Raw genomic sequence first — 16,693 nt, 5'->3', positions numbered from 1 at the left:
TATCCTCATTGTCACGCATCTGCCGTTTCTCTTCCTTGTCGGTGTGGCCATGCCTTTTTCTTTTTTCGTCGTCACAAACCAGCTCTGCATCCGTGCAAACAGTTCGGCAGTTGTGCATGCGAACCATGTGGATGCTGTGGTGTCGCCGTGGGTAGTGCTGGTCGTTGTGACAGCAATAACGGTGACCGCGATGGTAGGGGTGCGCTCCTCGAGTATGGCGCTGTGACCCTCTGTCCCCTCGTGTGGGTGTTTGAGGAGAGCACTTCGCATGTTCCTCCCGTTCTGCTTTTCTTCTTTCGTAGGAGGGAGGTGGAAAGGGGACTTTCTGGATTTGTGTGAGGCTACGATGAGCAAGTCGTTTCCGGCGCATTCACCGGCGTGACGAGTCTGTGCGTCTGCCTGAGGGTGAGGTTGTTTGCGTGTGTCTGTGTGTGCAATCTTCACGCCCATGTTTGCCAGCGACCTGGGTTGCACAACGTCACCGACGGAGAAAAGAAAAGCCGTTTGTAGGGATGAGTGCACGGATGGTCACACTGGAAAAAAAGAGGGCGAGTGCACTGAGTGTGTGTGCGTGTGTGTGTACTCCAGAGCCGTTATGCCTGACGTGCATGAAAAAGGAAGCGTACCCAGCGTCCGCAGCTGTACCGAGACTGAGGAGAAAGGGACGGCTTGGCGATGGCGCTCTGCTGCTTCTCCCTCCCCTCTCCTCTCTTATCCCCCATCGCTTGATGCCGAGGAAACAGTTCCGCCTCCTTCCTTTACGCACTCCACTGGCGTGAATGCGTCGCAACCTCCCTTGACTCTCTCGGTGTCTCTCGCTGCGTCTCCATGGAAGCTGCGTTGCTTCTCACTTACCTTTCCTACTCGTGTGTGCATGTGGTCACCACGGCGTTCTTAGTCGCGAGTGAACTAGACTCCGTCGTGACGGACAGCCATCGTCGGAGAGACACAAGCGTGCAGTGTCAATACCACAAATAAACACACAGACACACATATACATATATATATATATATACACGCAGAACGACGGACGCCTCCGTGCACACGTGCGCGAGAGTGTTGCTCTGCTTCTTTTCACATACTCCACGCACACGCACACCCGACAAAGAAGGATGGATCAGACAAAGCTGTTTCAGGACTTTGCCTGCTCTGTGCGGTGCGAGAGCAAAAATACGGTGGTGTTTGTCGCCTGTCCAAAGGGCGGCCGCTACGGCGATGTGCGCAAGACCTTGGCCGGTTTGCTGCAGCGTCCCTTCAACTCGGTGCACGTGGCCCCACCGGTCGGCGACTTCGCCGTCCCCTTAGATGATGATCAGGTAGTCGAGTCGGCTGAGAATGAGGTGATCGTCCCTGCCCGCATTTTAAAGGCGACGGAGGGGGGCGGGTGGGAGTTTGAGTGAACAGGCTCAACCGAGTGGAGCAAACACGCGCGAGCAGAGGAGAACGCACAGAACTCCCCCTTCCCCTACCCCGAACGTCGCCGCTGCCAGTTGCACATATGGAGGCTCTATGTCGCCATCTCGGGAGGGGGGAGGGCTAGGCCTTACCTAGTAATGCTGTTCAAACGTGTTAGTCATCCTATGAATTTCCCGGTGTGAATATGCGCGTCTGCATGCTTGTACACAACACACCCTTCTTCTCTTCTACCCCGACCCCGGAGGCGCATACTTGTGACTACCTAATCCACCGTCGCCGTCCTGCTACATGATGGGTGTCGCCGGTTGACGTTCTCTCTCTTTCTCTCTCTGTTTCATGAACGAAACCGGAGGGGCGAGGGAGAGACCATCGCAGAAGTCGTCTTGCTGTCACACTTGCGTAAGTGGGGAAACGGGAGGGGCGGAGCGCGACAGCGTGTGTGCGAGTCGTTCTATTCTCTTGTGTGTCTGTGGTAGCGTTGTCCTTGCCGGGGGAAGGGCACGTCTCTGTAGCGAAGCGAAGCCCTGCTTCTTCCCCCCATGACACACAACAAAGAGTATTGGCTAGGGGTGGGGCACTCGGGTCAAGGCCGCCCTCGCGACAGTCTCACAAACTCGCTAACTTCTGTGATGGTCGCCTGCAGAGGTCATGTACAACGACGATGTGGAGAGGAGTGAGGCGGGGTACCTTTCACTTATCCCTCTCCTGCCTCTCTCTTCCCTTTCTCCACTCGCTGTCATCCGCGTTGCTGCCCATCCCGATGCTCATCTGCCTCTCCTCTCTCCCTCTCCGACATTGTGATTCGATAACGTGCTCTCACACGATCACCGCATCTGCTTACGTGTGTGTGTATATATATATATACAGCGTACAACGCGCTACCTCCTCTGCAACCGTTCCCACGCACACACACACACACACTCGCGTGTGCGCGTGTATTGACGTTACAAGCGAAAACCCACACCTCCGCGCACGCTCTCCCATCTTGCCTTCCTCCCCTTTTTTTGTGTGTCAACTTCCTTGTTCACAGACATCAGCTGCCGCTCGCGTGCGTGAAGAGCGGACGTGCTTCACGAGCTCGCCCACGTCTCCCAACTCACCCCACCGGGGTAGCCGCCTTCTTTCTCTCTCCCCCTCCCTTTCTTCTTTTCGAAGGCCATCTACCACTCTCGCCTCATCATGGCCGCCACAACAAACAGCAACTCCAAGTTCTTTGTGCCGGAGCTGACGCAGGAGGACGTTCCGGGGGGCGCGTGCTGCGTGGATGAGACAACGTTTGCCACACTCTTCCCGTCCTACTTGGAGACCTATATCAAGAGCATCTGGCCTGCAGTGGAGGAGTTGCTCGGGCAGCATCAGCTCGTCGGCAAGCTCGACCTGCTGGAGGGCAGCATGACGGTGGCGACGACCCGCCGCACTTGGGATCCGTACGCGATCATCGACGCCCGCGACTTCATCAAGCTGCTCGCCCGTAACGTTCCTCTTGCCCAGGCGCAGAAGATCTTTCAGGCCGACATCACGTGCGATATTATCAACATCTCCGTCAAGGGCGGCAGCGTGCGGCGATTTGTGAAGCGACGCGATCGCTTGATTGGGCCCAAGGCGCAGACCCTCAAAGCACTAGAAATTCTAACCGGATGCTACGTCCTCGTGCAGGGTAAAACGGTTGCGGTGATGGGCCCCGTGAAGGGGACGCAGATGGTCCGGAGCATCGTCGAGGACTGCATGAATAACATTCACCCCATCTACGGCCTGAAGCAGCTGCTAATCAAGCGCGAGCTGGCCAAGCGCGAGGACATGAAGCACGAGGACTGGTCGCGTTTCATTCCCGTCTACAAGAAGACGCAGCCGAACAAGGAGAAACAGAAGGCCGTGCGCAAGATGAAGAAGGAGAGGATGAAGGAATCGAAACGGAAGCAGGCCGGCAAAGAGAAGACCATCTTCCCACCGGCCCCACCACGGCGTCTGGAGGATATCGCGATGGAAAGTGGCCAGGCCTTCCTCGCCCCGCGTCAGCGCCGCCACAAGGACGAGTTAGAGCTGCAAAGTGCTGCATCGGCATCCCCGCCGGCCTCCGCGCGCACCAACAAGAACAAGGGCAGTAGCAGCAAGAAGGATACGACGGCTTCCAAGATCCAAAAGTGACAACGGCGCTTGCCGCCTTTTTCTGTTGTCTCTTAGTGCTTTTACACTGACGGCGGTGGCGGCAAAACGAGTCGTCCGCTGCCGCTGACGAGATCGTGTCTGTGCGTGTGTCTGTGCGTGTGTGTGTGTGTTCGGCTCTTGCTTCTCTCGTGTAAGCCTCCCCCTCCCTTTCTTCCATCCCCGCCACGGCAGCGGTAAGTAAATGCAAGCAGAAAGGACACGTCACAGAGGCGGAAGAAGACGAATCCCATCGCCCTCTGCCCCCTACCCTCTTCTTCAGACGGCCAAGAGGTTCCTCGCTGGTGGCTGCATAACCTTCCCCACCCCCACCCCTCTCGTGACACCATTTTCAGTAGCGTTGGCGGCTCACGCAACGGGCGGTCTTCCCTCTCCCCTTGATCCGTGCATCGAGGAGATGATTCGTGGATGCACACTCCCGCACTTCCCCCCCTTTCTGTTCCGCTCAGCTGCCGTCCTTTCTTTTCTCTTGCGTGTGCGCGTGTGGGGCCGCTCCTGCTTTCCTCGCTTGTATCTCCGCGGCGCATGCTTCTTGCAGCATAGACGTACAGACACACATAAACCTGCATGCACACACATACATGCATACACATACTCACATACTCATACATATACACATATACATGCACATATCAATCTCCTCCCTCTCTGTCACAGGCTCTCTGATCGTGTTCTGTGCATGGGCGATGATGAAAGAGAGGACGCAGCAACCGCCAATGCGGAGCGGGACAGGCAAAACAACGGCTCGCTTGCCCGGTATCTGTGTTGCCGCCTTTCTCTCTCTCTCCGTCGCCCCCTCCCACCCCTGTTCATTTGTATGTATGCGCAATTTTCCTGTTTCCTCTGCACCCGTGTCGCTTCCTTCGCTGTCGCTCCTTGTTTCTCTGCTACGATCGTCTACTGCTCCACCCCACCGCGCCGATTTGTGCGGGGGAGTGGGGAGTGGAGGGGGGGGGGTGAGTGCGCCCGAACGCAACGTACGACAACAACAAGCACGTCCAACATGTTTTTTTAAGATGCGGCCAAATAGAAAAAAAGGGCGGAGAGACAAACCAAAAAAAAACACGGAAAGGCAACGTGCCCACTCCACTGCACCGCCGGCGCGCTTTTTGTACACGCATGCGCAGTGCATGTCCCTTCTCTGAGTGCCGGCCGAGCGAGCTCACAAAGAGAGGCGGCAGGTACCCACATAAAGGCCGAGTGCCTATGTGTCGCGCGCACCCCCCTCCCTCCCTCCCTCCCTTTCTCTTGGCGCCACCACCAGATGGGATTTTCTGTTTCCTGGCCCGTCATGCAATCTTCTTTCTTTCCTTCCAATGCTGCGCTCTTACCCTCCTTTTGTGCCCTTGTGTGCGTGTGGTATGCACGGGTCACTCTCAGACGGCACCCTCTCTTTCGGCTCAGGTCCTCCCCCTACCCTTCCCGCAGCTTGCGTCAAGGTTGCTGGGAGCTCTATCACTACCGTGTTTGTGCGGTCAAAGGAAACAACACATCCAGAGCCCATCGAAGGCCCATCACTGCCTTCCTTTGGCGCCACAAGAGACCCCACACACCAACACACGCAAGAAAGGGGAGAAATAATAAACACGATGACTACAGCCGCCGCGTCGAGTGCGGCGGTGGCCGTCGAGAAAAGGAGCCTCGTCATGTACGTCGGTAGCCGGGTGAAGGTGACACTGGATGACGCGAGCGTCCTGACCGGCCGCCTCGTTTCGCTAAGCAGCTGCGGCAATCTCATCCTCACCGATGTGGAGCGTCAGCGCATTCTCAAGCGCCGCCGCAGTCGCGACGGGGTGCATGAAACAACCCGTGAGTGCTACGCTGACGTTCTCTTTGTGCGCGGCAGCTCTGTCGTCTCCGTTGGATACGATAGCGGTATTACTACCGATAAATCGGTGATTGACCACATTGGAGGACGGGAGGCGAACAGCTCGCGCATGGTGCAGCTCGCAAACGCCGCCCCGTCGACGCGGTGAGGGAGTGGGTAACGAATACCCGCGGTATCTATCGGCGCGGGCCCACCTTTGCTCGAAGAGCAGCTTCCGGTTTTTCGGTGATGGTATGTGTGGACAGCCGGGACGAAATCTGAAAGAAACAAACGACTACCCTGTACTGCATCTCCTTCTCGCATGATGTCACACAGGCATCATGGCGGCACCTTCTTTCTCTGTCTGCATCTGCACACCATGAGCTGTGACGTCGGCGGCTGACGGGGTCGATGGGCAAGTGCGCACTGTATTACCTTCTGGCCGCTTCGCTACACCGGTTTCTTCCCTTCTCTGCTCTTGCGCATGCACGCTCTTGTCTTCTCGCCATGGACCTCCTCCCTTTCATTTTCTTTCATCATTCTCCAGCTTTCCGCATCTACTGTACCTTCGCGTGCGCGTGCGTACACGGGCGCTATGATGATGTGCGTGCACATCGACACCTTCTTTTGGCCATCACCCACATAAGCCACATACGAAGCGCCGCGCAACCACGAAAACCAAAGACAAAGGGGCCATCACATCTGCGCGTATCGTTGCCCAGCCGCATACCCCTCTCCTCGCCCCTCAACTCTTCCAGTTCCTCGACAGCTTGTCGCGGGGCACACAAACGAGGTGCGCCCTTGCCGGTCAGGAGCACTCCCTCTCCCGCACCCCTCCTCCCGCACGCACACACGCGCCGAGAGGAGGCAGAGAGGAAAGGTATCTTGTTTTCGCACCCCTCGGGTCAACGCCACATCCTTCAGAAGGGAGTGAGACATCCTTGCATCCATCTCTGCGCACTTCTCGGTTTCTGTGCCTCCGTGCTGCCTTTTTTTGCCTACTTGAAGCGGTGGCACACGTTTGTGTGGCACTTCAGTCACCATCACCGTCGACACCCTCTCTCTTCCTTCCCTTCCCCTGCTTTGGTTTTGTGAGCTGCTTCCGATTTGTAACCAGCGAGAGGTGGGCACCTCCTTCTCTCGTGCCTCGGCGTCTCTCCCCTGTCCATTCGCACAGCTCGCCGCCCACCGCCACCGGGCACTTCCATATTGGCCCTCTTGCCTGCGGTGGCTCTCTTGCTCAGTCTTGCGCACTCCTTCTTTTTTTTTCAAGGCGGAACTGTTTCTGTGAGGAAGGGAAGCGAGGGTGGGGCTTGCGGTCTGTTATGTGCAGCCGCCAGCAGCTCCATCTGTAGCGCGCTCGTATATGTGTGTGTGGGGGGTTGTCTTTTGCGTATTTCCGCTTCTTCTGTCGCCCGTCCATCTTTGCCTGCTCTTCTTCCGTGCGCCTTCGTGTCTCTCGCCTTTGCTTTCATTCCCCCCTTGATGCTGGCCACCACGGGATCGGGATGCACACGAGCACGTCGTCCTTGACGGGCGCCACCACCTCATCCCGCGTCTCCATCTCTCACTACAACCCGTGTTTGCCACCGGTAGACGTTGTCGCACGCTACACCGATCTGCTCAAGCGAGGGTCCGAGACGCGCCTCACTCGACTACTTCGAGCCAAGGCGTATGTTCAGCTACATGACTACGCGTCGGCTTGCGCGGACTTGGATGACTGGCTCCAGGAAACTGATCCTACGGCACACGGCATCAACGCAGGTGCGGCAGCTGACAGGCTTACAGAGGCTCTCTTCTACCGCGGTGTCTGCCGCGCTCGACTATCACAAGTAAAGGATGCCGTGGCCGATTTTACGGAGGTGCTGCAACGTAAGCCAGGTCATCGGCGGGCCCACTACGAGCGGGCCGCGTGTCACGCGCGACTCGACGATTTTTTCAACGCCATTGCTGACTACGAAGCTGCCCTGCAGCTGGATGAGGTGGGAAGAGAGAAGGAGAACCTTCGCCGGTACCGAGAGCGTCGCCACTGTTCGGAACAGCAACAACCACGACGTATGCGGTCGGCGTCGTTGCGGCCAAGACTGGGCCCTCTCCCGCTCGGCAGCATTGCCGTCCGGCCGCCCTCCAACGCAATCTCGCCGCTGCGCCAGCAGATGTCAACACCTGCATCAGAAAAGGGGCAGCTCACTGACGGACCTGTCGCGCCAGAGCACTCAACCCCATGCTCACAGGTCTCCACACGCGGCGCCATGGCGGGCAGTGGTCGGCGTACGTCCGCGAGCGAGGCCTCGGACAGCGCTGTGGCGGCGGTGTCCTTGTCAGCGTGCACGATGCCTGCTGTGGGCGCCGGCGCGACGACTCTCACCGCGATTCTCGGCCGCCGAAATTCGCAAGGCTTCTCAGACCACAGCCACGATAACTTGACAAGCGTCTCTTCCAGCACCGAATCGTTGCTGGATGGCAGCGTTATGAAAGTGGACGAGATGGTCGAGGAAGCGAGCGCGATTCGAACGCACGAGATCGCCGCCTCCTGCAGCTCCCGCCACGAGAACTCCGAGAACGAGCACGGCATGCTCGCCGCGGTGGACCCAACGTGTATACTGAGCTCCAACAACAGCGAGGGCGGGGAGTGGCTGCCGGACGACATGCTGGAGGCGGAGACTTGGCAGCAGAGTGAGGGCAGCCGCGCCGCCACCCGCACGGCAACGGCTGGGCAGCCTCTCCTCAATGAGCATTACTTTTACCAGCGCGGGTTAGAACACCGCCGGCGCGGCGAGCTGGAGGCAGCGGTCCACATGTACACAAAGGCGCTGGAGCTTTCGCCGACGCACTTCAAGGCACTATTCAACCGGGCCTTCTGCGAAGATAGGCTGAAGAACTACACGCGTGCCATCGAAGACTATACTGCCGCCTTGGATCTTGACCCACGCAACCCGTTTACGCACTACAACCTCGGCATCAGCTACGATCACAAGGGTAGCCCTGCGCGCGCATTGCAGGCCTTCACCCGCGCCATCGAGCTCGACGACCGCCACCCCGACTTCTTCCACAACCGCGGATTTACGCAGCGAAAGCAGGGTGCCTACGCGGCCGCCATCGCCGACTACACAACTGCCATCTCGTTGGACCCGAAGCACTTCAAGTCGCACTACAACAGAGCCTACTGCTTTAGTAAGCTTGGCCGCTACGAGGAGGCGGTGGCAGGCTACGCAGCTGCGCTGCAGATCGTCAGCGACAACGCAAACGCATACCACAACCGCGGAGCAGCGCTGGCAAAGCTGGGGAGGCTGGAAGCGGCTGTCGAGGACTTCAACAGTGCGCTGCGGCTGAACCCCAAGCTGGCCTTCGCGCTCAACGCCCGCGGCCTCGTGTACGATCAGCTGCAGCAGTACGACAAGGCCTTGGCGGATTTCACGGAAGCGATCCGGCTCGACCAGCGCAATCCTGCCTGGTTGCACAATCGCGGCTACACCTATCGCAACATGGGCGAGCTGGAGCTGGCGATTGCCGACTACAGCGCCTCCATCAAGCTTGCTCCGCATAGTCACACGGCATATACCAACCGCGCATTTGCCTTTCGAAAGCTGGGCCGGTATGAGGCGGCTATCGAGGACTACACAAAGGTGCTGTGCGAGCATCCAGGCGTGCAGACGAAGGTGCTCAACAACCGCGCCTACTGCTTTGCACGCTTGAGCCTCTTTGAGGATGCGATCCGAGACTACACCGAGGTACTTGCCACCGACCCGGTCAACGCCCATGCGCTGTACAACCGCGGAATCAGCTTTGAAAAGTGCGGCAAGTACAACGCCGCTGTCGACGACTTCACGCGGGCCATCCGACTAGCACCAGAGGCGCCATCTACAGCCAACAGCTACTACAGCCGCGGCACATCACGGCTGCAGCTGCATCAGGTGCCGCAGGCCACCGAGGACCTCAAACAGGCTCTCAAATTGGATCTGATCGCGTGCGGGCTGAGCGGTGAAGCGCTCCACGCGTTTCAGACTGAGCACCCGGCTTGGCGCCTCCTGGAAGACCTCGGCGCAGACTAGAGTACACCTGAAAGAGAAGATAGTGGCAGAGGAGTCGAAGGACACTCGAGTAGATACAACACACGCACACAGACACCGGCAGCAGCAGCAGTAATGGGAAAAGGAAGCAGACGGGCAGTCTTGAACACTGTCTCCCGCTCTCTTGCTTTCTCCTTCGCGGCTTCACGTGCTCAGCGGCCACTGTGCATGTTGCCAGTCAGCGCACTGAAAGTCGAATGGGAAAAAAAATGCTTGAAGCTCTACACATGGGCGCAGAGCAGGGGTGCCTACGAATGACATGGCACCTTGTGATGGGTGCACGTGGCAGCAGAGGAGGAGCGGGCGGGCGGGTGGGGCGGAGGCGATGCAGACCCGCCGATGCCGCGTCAACCGCCCCCTCCCCTCCGTCAAGCTCAGCCACGCCGTTGTACATTTATGCGAACTTCTTTGCCTTTATGCCTTCTCTCGCCCACCTCCACCGCTCCCCAATCTATTTTCCTTTCCTGTTTTCTGGCACCAGGACCCAACGCATCAGATGACTACCTTTTCTCCTTCCCCGAACGCCGGTGAGACGCCACTTCACTCGCCCTCCATCAACACTGTCAAGGACTTTAGGCCGAATGATCGTCCCTTGCTCTCTTTTATTGCCCTGAGCGCGGCCCAGAGCTCTATAGCCCGTTCCGCCGAGGTTGTCTTGGATGCGGTGCTGATGCCCCCCACGACGCCATCGTCATTGGTGTCTCTGGCGCCATCGGTCGAGGAAAGCAGCAGCACCGACCGCTTAGCCGTCCGTTACCCTGAAGTGCGCGTGCTGCTTCATCTGCACTACTTGCGGTGTGCACTCCGCGATCTACAGGAGTGCCCCACACACGCACGTCGAACGTTTTTCTCCATCATACAGGAGCACCTCGCCGCCTTAGCGCTGGTACTGCCGGAACCACTCTTCATCGCCATCGCAGCAGTGCTTAAGCACTTCCTGGCCATGAGCACCGACGAGGCCCTCGCCAAGGACCGCTGTCACGTGCTGGAGGTGCAGCTGATGCACATTGTGGAGGCAACGCAGACGGAGCTGCTGCGCGCCACGAAGCAGCTGAGTATGCGAGCCGGAGTCATGACGCTTCGCTTTCACCACGACATTCCCTACCTGTGAGTGAGAGGACCCTCCCTGCGTCTCACCCGGTGCAGACATGCACACCCCACGGAAGAACGCCACATGAGCGTCGCCGAGGTGATCAGAGGCTGGCGGCAAGGGGAGGCAGGGAGGCGTTTTTCTTTTTTCCGGGAGTGGGGGCTGCACTGCTTCCTGGCTCTGTGCCTGTATGTCTACGCTGCTCTCTCTCTCTTGCAAAGTCTCCTACGTGACAGAGACGTGTTGGTCGTGGTGTATGATGGGCACTGCCGGAGCCACTGATAGAGAAACTGACGACGAAACCTCGAAGGGCCACAGCGAAGAAAATGCTGTCCGCGTGTGAGCGGCGATCATATCTTGTGCACAGCGGTGGTGGTAGCGGGGGCCTACTTTTCCTCTCGCTTTTCCTTTTGCCCCTCGTGTGACCCTTCATGCGTCCCTGATCGCGTCGCGCATGCATCTTCCGCATATGCAGTCGTACCAAGTCGCTCCCCCCTCCTCCCTCCATTTTCCTACTCTCTTCTTGCGGCGGGACCGCCTCCGGGTTTCTGTCCGGTTTGGGGTGCCTTTGATCTGCTGCTCCTTGTGTGGGTGTGCTCTTATGGCCGCCACGTTTTTTTTATTTTATGCTATTTGTGCCTTCCACGTTGTCACGCGCCTCATCGTATCCACACACAGACACACACGCATACTAGAATAATGGCTGTATCGTGCGAGTTCATTCTTTCCGCGTTTCTCGTGATCATCACGGGTCTGTTGTTTATCGACCTGGTGCCTCTTCAGGAGACGATGCTGTGCCCAGGCAACTACACGAATGCAATAGAGTGTCCAGAGGTTTACTATTCCTCCTCCTATCAGCTGGCGCGGGAGCGGTTCCTTGCCGCCGCGGAGGCTGCCCATGCGCAAATCGAGCATCACCTCATCACCAGGAGGGGCCACGTGGAATACTACATGGACACCGCCTTCTTTCCCGGTAAGCGGAAGGACAAGCTGCTGGTGCACACCAGTGGCACCCATGGGGTGGAGGGCTACACGGGCAGCGCCATCCAAGTGAAGCTGCTGCAAGAGTGGAACGAGACCGCTCTCACCGGCCCGTCCATTCTCTTTGTGCACGCCTTGAATCCGTACGGCATGGCCCACTTCCGCCGTTTCAACGAGGAGAACGTCGATCTCAACCGCAACTACCTTTCCACCGAGGAGTGGGCTACGGTGAAGGCGCGGGACGAAAATATCGCAGGCTATGAAAATATCCGATTGTTACTCGTGCCAGAGGTACCGCCGCGCTTCATTGACCGCTACATGTTCCTCTACGTTGCCGCCAAGATGCTGGCACGCCACGGATTCGCCAAGCTGAAGCGCACCTTCGTTACGGGCCAGTACCACGATCCTGCAGGCATCAACTACGGTGGCGACAGGGAGCAGAAAAGCATTTCAGTGTTGCGTAAGGTGCTCAAAGAGCACGCGGCCGCCACTGGCGCGACCGAAGCAGTCTATATTGACGTGCATACAGGTCTCGGTCCCACTGGAGTGGATACGATGATTATTAAAAGCAGCCAAGAAGCTGAAAAATGCCGCAAAGTATTCCCTGGGGTGCGCATCGACAATAGCCAAACCGCCACAAGCGGCCCCAGCGCCGGGTACAATCTCGCCGCCGGCATTATCCGTCCCTTGGCAGAGTTGGGACCCAACACCCTTGCTGCCGTGGAGGAGTTTGGAACAGTCAATCCGATCTTCGTGGCACGTGCCCTGATACTTGAAAACGCCGCGTATCGGCTGTGCCGCGGAAGCTACGTCCATGCAGTGATGCAGTCATGGATGCGCGACGTCTTCTACCCCCAAGAGATTGGCTACAAGCGAGCCACGTTGAAACGCGGGTCCGTAGCGTTTTGGAACGCTTGGACGTACCTTGCAGAGAGCCAAGTGTAGCGGTGTCTGAATCCCTCCTTCTTAGCCTCTGCAGGTTTTCTAAGCATGTGCATCCACCCTGCCTGAGCTCTCCCGTAGCGGATACACTTCAGGTGGCGCCGTTCCTTCGTTTCTCTTTAGCAGAGCGAAGCTCTTACGCATGGTGCCTTCTTTTCTCTTTTTTTCTCATCTTGGCGTGTGCAAAGGCCGCCATTGGGCTTCACTGTCGTTACATGTGCACCGTACATCACTCGGAAGGGGGCGGATCGGTGGCTTCAAGTATGTCCTTCTGTGTTGTGTTGTGTGTGCGTGTGAACGCCGTGTGCTTCTGTGCAGAGGAGTGGATGTGGGCGTATGGGACGGGGTTTGCTGACAGAAAACAATGACATGAAAAACCAATTCGGTTTCTCCGAGGTGACGGCAAGTTGGGCACGCATCACAGGAAGCGATAAACCTCACGTCTGCTTCTAAAGCGAGCAGGTGAAGCGCGTCGAACGGCACACTCAAGTCAGCACAAGTGGCAACGCACAAACCACAAGGTGACGCACCCTAAATTACCTCATCAGAGCCATCCCCTGGCTGCCGCACACTGCACAACCATAAAGAGCAAAACAGCAGCACACAAACGCCTGAGCATTCCATGAATGCAACGCGTGTGCATGTCTCCTTCCGCTTTCTGCGCCATGTGAGGCGCACACCCGCTCAACAACCTCTCCGGTCCTGCTTCCACTCCCCCTCCGCTTCCGCCCTCCCTCTCCCCGTCACGACGCCGCACGCACCGAGATCGCACACAAGCTCTTTCTCTCTCTCAAGACAACCGAACTAACATCCCTCACCCCCTCTCTTACCAGAAAATGGCGCCTATCAAGGTCGGTATCAACGGCTTCGGCCGCATTGGTCGCATGGTGCTGCAGGCCATCTGCGACCAGGACCTCATCGGCAAGGAGATCGACGTCGTCGCCGTGGTGGATATGAGCACAAATGCTAAATACTTCGCGTACCAGATGAAGTACGACACGGTGCACGGCCGCCCGAAGTACACGGTGGAGGCTGTGAAGAGCAGCCCGTCCGTGAAGACGGCGGATGTGCTTGTGGTGAACGGCCACCACATCAAGTGCGTGAAGGCGCAGCGCAACCCCGCAGATTTGCCGTGGGGTAAGCTCGGTGTGGATTACGTGATTGAGTCTACTGGCCTGTTCACGGACAAGTTGCAGGCGGAGGGCCACATCAAGGGTGGCGCGAAGAAGGTCGTGATCAGCGCGCCGGCGTCTGGCGGCGCCAAGACGATCGTGATGGGTGTGAACCAGCACGAGTACTCGCCGACGTCGCACAACGTGGTGTCGAACGCGTCGTGCACGACTAACTGCCTGGCCCCCATCGTCCATGTGCTGACGAAGGAGAACTTCGGCATCGAGACCGGCCTGATGACCACCATCCACTCCTACACGGCGACGCAGAAGACGGTGGACGGCGTGTCACTGAAGGACTGGCGCGGTGGCCGCGCGGCCGCCGTGAACATCATCCCGAGCACAACCGGGGCCGCCAAGGCCGTGGGCATGGTGATCCCGGCGACCAAGGGCAAGCTGACCGGCATGTCCTTCCGCGTGCCGACGCCGGACGTGTCCGTCGTGGACCTGACGTTCCGCTCGACGCGCGACACGTCGATCCAGGAGATCGACAAGGCCATCAAGAAGGCGGCGCAGACGTACATGAAGGGCATTCTCGGCTTCACCGAAGACGAGCTCGTCAGCTCTGACTTCATCAACGACAGCCGCAGCTCGGTCTACGACTCCAAGGCGACGCTGCAGAACAACCTACCCGGCGAGAAGCGGTTCTTCAAGATCGTGTCGTGGTACGACAACGAGTGGGCCTACTCGCACCGCGTGGTGGACCTGCTGCGCTACATGGCCGCCAAGGACGCTGCGATCGCCAAGATGTAGGGGGGCTTTGTTCAGGTACGATAGCAGCGTAGTGTGCAAGCGTTCACTGAGTGGGTGTGTTGTGAGGTGCGTTCACTGCCGACGTATGTACTCCTTCTCTTTTTCTAGCGAGTGTTCTTCGAGTGTGCTTCGATCGATGCTTGCGAGGAGCGTTGTGCGGACTGGAAGTGGTGCGCGAAAAGCCGCACAGCACTTCTTTGCATTTTGTTTTCTTGTGTGGGGCGAAGGACTTTCCTTTTCCTCACTCCCCCAAGCGCCGTGGCTCTTGGTTGCGCATCTCTGTGCGTGTGTGCGGGCTCTTTTGTGGTGGTGAAGCTCCGTCCCGGATGCCTGCAGATCCGCCTCATACGCTTGGATCTTGTTTCCTCTTCCCCCCCCCCTCTACACGAGCAGACTGAAAGTGCGGAATGCCGCACGGGGAGGGGGAGGGGGAGTGGCAACTGGTAGCCGCCGCTGGCCGGATTGCTTTTTTGAGTTACCTTTTTTTTTGGATGTGAGCTCTGCCGTACTCTTGTCTTTGTACCACCACCCACCCTCACCGCCTCATTGGTTCTCCGTGGTTTGACTTTTTATTGCGGGTTGGAGGCGGAGTCTGATGTGTGTTGGTGTATGTCTTATACACACACATGCATATTGATCTCTCTGTATATATGTATGTATATATATATATACATTGATCTATATCTGAATTTGCCCACACGCACCTATGCATCGTCCCTCCTCCTCCTCCCTCGTCTCCCTCGGCCCCTCCGCCTCTCTCTCTTTTTTGTTCTACTTTGTCCCTTACCCTCGTTTTGTTCCTCCTATTGTGATATGGTTGTCCTCCATGCGAGCGGTGTCCTGCACGTGCGTATATGTACATGTGTACGCAGGAGAGGTTCTGCGGCAGCAGGACGGAGAGTCACCCGTCTCGCATATTCCCTGCTTTGCTGTCTGTCTCCCTCTCTGCCGCTGTATTCCTCGAAGGCGCACTCGCAATGATGTCACCAGCGAAAGGGAGCAACACCACAACCAAAAAAAAAGATTATACATATATATATATGATGAAGAGAAGTGCATGTCTGTACACACGCACAATGAGGCAGGATAGAATGTGGAGGGATAAGAGACTCGGGAAAATACACACACAAAAACACACACAAAAAAACGAGTGCACGAGTGAGTAGAGGACACGTTGACACATGGATGTGGCGGACTGGTGATTGAAGAGGCCTTTACCTATATCGAAGCTGGCTATTCCCGGATGACTCACCATCTTCTAGCGTTAACGCCTCATCTTCCCATCACCGCCCTTTCACCTTTCGCAGCAGTCACCTTGTGCGCTCATCTCCTCTCCAAATTCAGTGTTACATTCTCCCTCCTCTAAAGCTGCAGCTTCTTTCTCTGCACGCCCTCGTCAACTTCTGTGTGATGGTGTACCTGCCCTCCTCTTTTGTTTCCCCTTGTCTCCCTCCACTACCTATGTGTCTCTCCGCCCCTTCCACTACAGGTTGACTCTGTGTGCGTGTGCGTGTGCGTTCGTGCTAACGCTTTCTCTTCTCTCGCATTTTCTTTTTCTTATTGCTTGATCCCCACAGAAGGAGGAAAGGACGGAACGAAATCCATCAACACCAACAAAAACCCGTGCAGGAATCGCTTGCTTTCACTCTCTCACTTGTTCACCGCCGTCCCCTCTACCACCTCCCATTCTTTCCGTCCTCTTCGTCAGTGCAGATGGTTATGCCTCTACGTTGTTGTTGGATGTAGTGACCTGCGCATCTTGGGGATCAAAGACTGTCCCTCCCTCTCCTCCTTCATTCTCTCTATTACCGAAGCAATGCGCGTGACTGTACCGAAGAAAGTGAACAACAAAAAAAGGACCGTGTGTGGCACAGGGTGAGGGTCAACGTGCTCAACTCCAAAACAGCTTCTCCCCACCTCCCACCCCCTCCCATGGGCGCATGTCCGGCCTGTGTGTGTGTGTGTGAGCGGGGGAGCTGTCTTTTGGTCAGCTTCTCATATCGACCATTGACAGCCGCCTGCGAGAGTGGTGTGTCTGTGTGTGGGGAAGAGAGGGGTGCGCAAATCTGGAGTAAGCACATATGTCTTGTGCCAATCGCTGTGGGTGCTTTGGCGCCAACATACCCCTCTCTTCTTGTGGCTAAAAGGCCACCCTCGCCCACCCGTCCTCTCCATCCAATGTGAGATGCATGGGTGTATCTGTAGTGATGTGTTGTGTGCGTGTTGGCAAGGCGCGCGCACACCTACATACACCACGCACCAAGTACACCTAGACAGAGCACCCACGCACACTACCCCTTGT

General features: G+C 57.4%; 7 protein-coding genes across 7 annotated transcripts; all 7 read left to right on the top strand.

Moving 5' to 3' along the window:
- Nucleotides 1-1,112: 1,112 nt before the first annotated feature.
- On the top strand, nucleotides 1,113-1,400 carry LMXM_29_3025 (conserved hypothetical protein; the record flags this gene model as incomplete). Its single annotated transcript, XM_003877398.1, has 1 exon — nucleotides 1,113-1,400. One exon carries the CDS (start codon nucleotides 1,113-1,115, stop codon nucleotides 1,398-1,400), a length of 288 nt encoding a protein of 95 aa, XP_003877447.1.
- Nucleotides 1,401-2,595: 1,195 nt separating this feature from the next.
- LMXM_29_3020 (conserved hypothetical protein) lies at nucleotides 2,596-3,561 on the top strand (the record flags this gene model as incomplete). The annotated part of the gene is made up of 1 exon (XM_003877397.1): nucleotides 2,596-3,561. One exon carries the CDS (start codon nucleotides 2,596-2,598, stop codon nucleotides 3,559-3,561), a length of 966 nt encoding a protein of 321 aa, XP_003877446.1.
- A 1,607-nt stretch (nucleotides 3,562-5,168) lies between these two features.
- LMXM_29_3015 (putative Lsm5p) lies at nucleotides 5,169-5,555 on the top strand (the record flags this gene model as incomplete). The annotated part of the gene is made up of 1 exon (XM_003877396.1): nucleotides 5,169-5,555. One exon carries the CDS (start codon nucleotides 5,169-5,171, stop codon nucleotides 5,553-5,555), a length of 387 nt encoding a protein of 128 aa, XP_003877445.1.
- A 1,339-nt stretch (nucleotides 5,556-6,894) lies between these two features.
- LMXM_29_3010 (conserved hypothetical protein) lies at nucleotides 6,895-9,438 on the top strand (the record flags this gene model as incomplete). Its single annotated transcript, XM_003877395.1, has 1 exon — nucleotides 6,895-9,438. The coding sequence occupies one exon, from the start codon at nucleotides 6,895-6,897 to the stop codon at nucleotides 9,436-9,438; it is 2,544 nt and encodes an 847-aa protein (XP_003877444.1).
- A 961-nt stretch (nucleotides 9,439-10,399) lies between these two features.
- Nucleotides 10,400-10,567, top strand: LMXM_29_3000 (conserved hypothetical protein; the record flags this gene model as incomplete). Its single annotated transcript, XM_003877394.1, has 1 exon — nucleotides 10,400-10,567. One exon carries the CDS (start codon nucleotides 10,400-10,402, stop codon nucleotides 10,565-10,567), a length of 168 nt encoding a protein of 55 aa, XP_003877443.1.
- A 678-nt stretch (nucleotides 10,568-11,245) lies between these two features.
- On the top strand, nucleotides 11,246-12,472 carry LMXM_29_2990 (conserved hypothetical protein; the record flags this gene model as incomplete). Its single annotated transcript, XM_003877393.1, has 1 exon — nucleotides 11,246-12,472. One exon carries the CDS (start codon nucleotides 11,246-11,248, stop codon nucleotides 12,470-12,472), a length of 1,227 nt encoding a protein of 408 aa, XP_003877442.1.
- Nucleotides 12,473-13,305: 833 nt separating this feature from the next.
- On the top strand, nucleotides 13,306-14,391 carry LMXM_29_2980 (glyceraldehyde 3-phosphate dehydrogenase,glycosomal; the record flags this gene model as incomplete). Its single annotated transcript, XM_003877392.1, has 1 exon — nucleotides 13,306-14,391. The coding sequence occupies one exon, from the start codon at nucleotides 13,306-13,308 to the stop codon at nucleotides 14,389-14,391; it is 1,086 nt and encodes a 361-aa protein (XP_003877441.1).
- Between the last annotated feature and the right edge of the window lie 2,302 nt (nucleotides 14,392-16,693).

Source organism: Leishmania mexicana, chromosome 29 (genome assembly GCF_000234665.1).
Source record: "Leishmania mexicana MHOM/GT/2001/U1103 complete genome, chromosome 29".
Taxonomy (NCBI): domain Eukaryota; phylum Euglenozoa; class Kinetoplastea; order Trypanosomatida; family Trypanosomatidae; genus Leishmania; species Leishmania mexicana.
The sequence above is the reverse complement of the archived record's forward strand: the minus strand, read 5'-3'. Positions and strand labels throughout refer to the sequence as shown.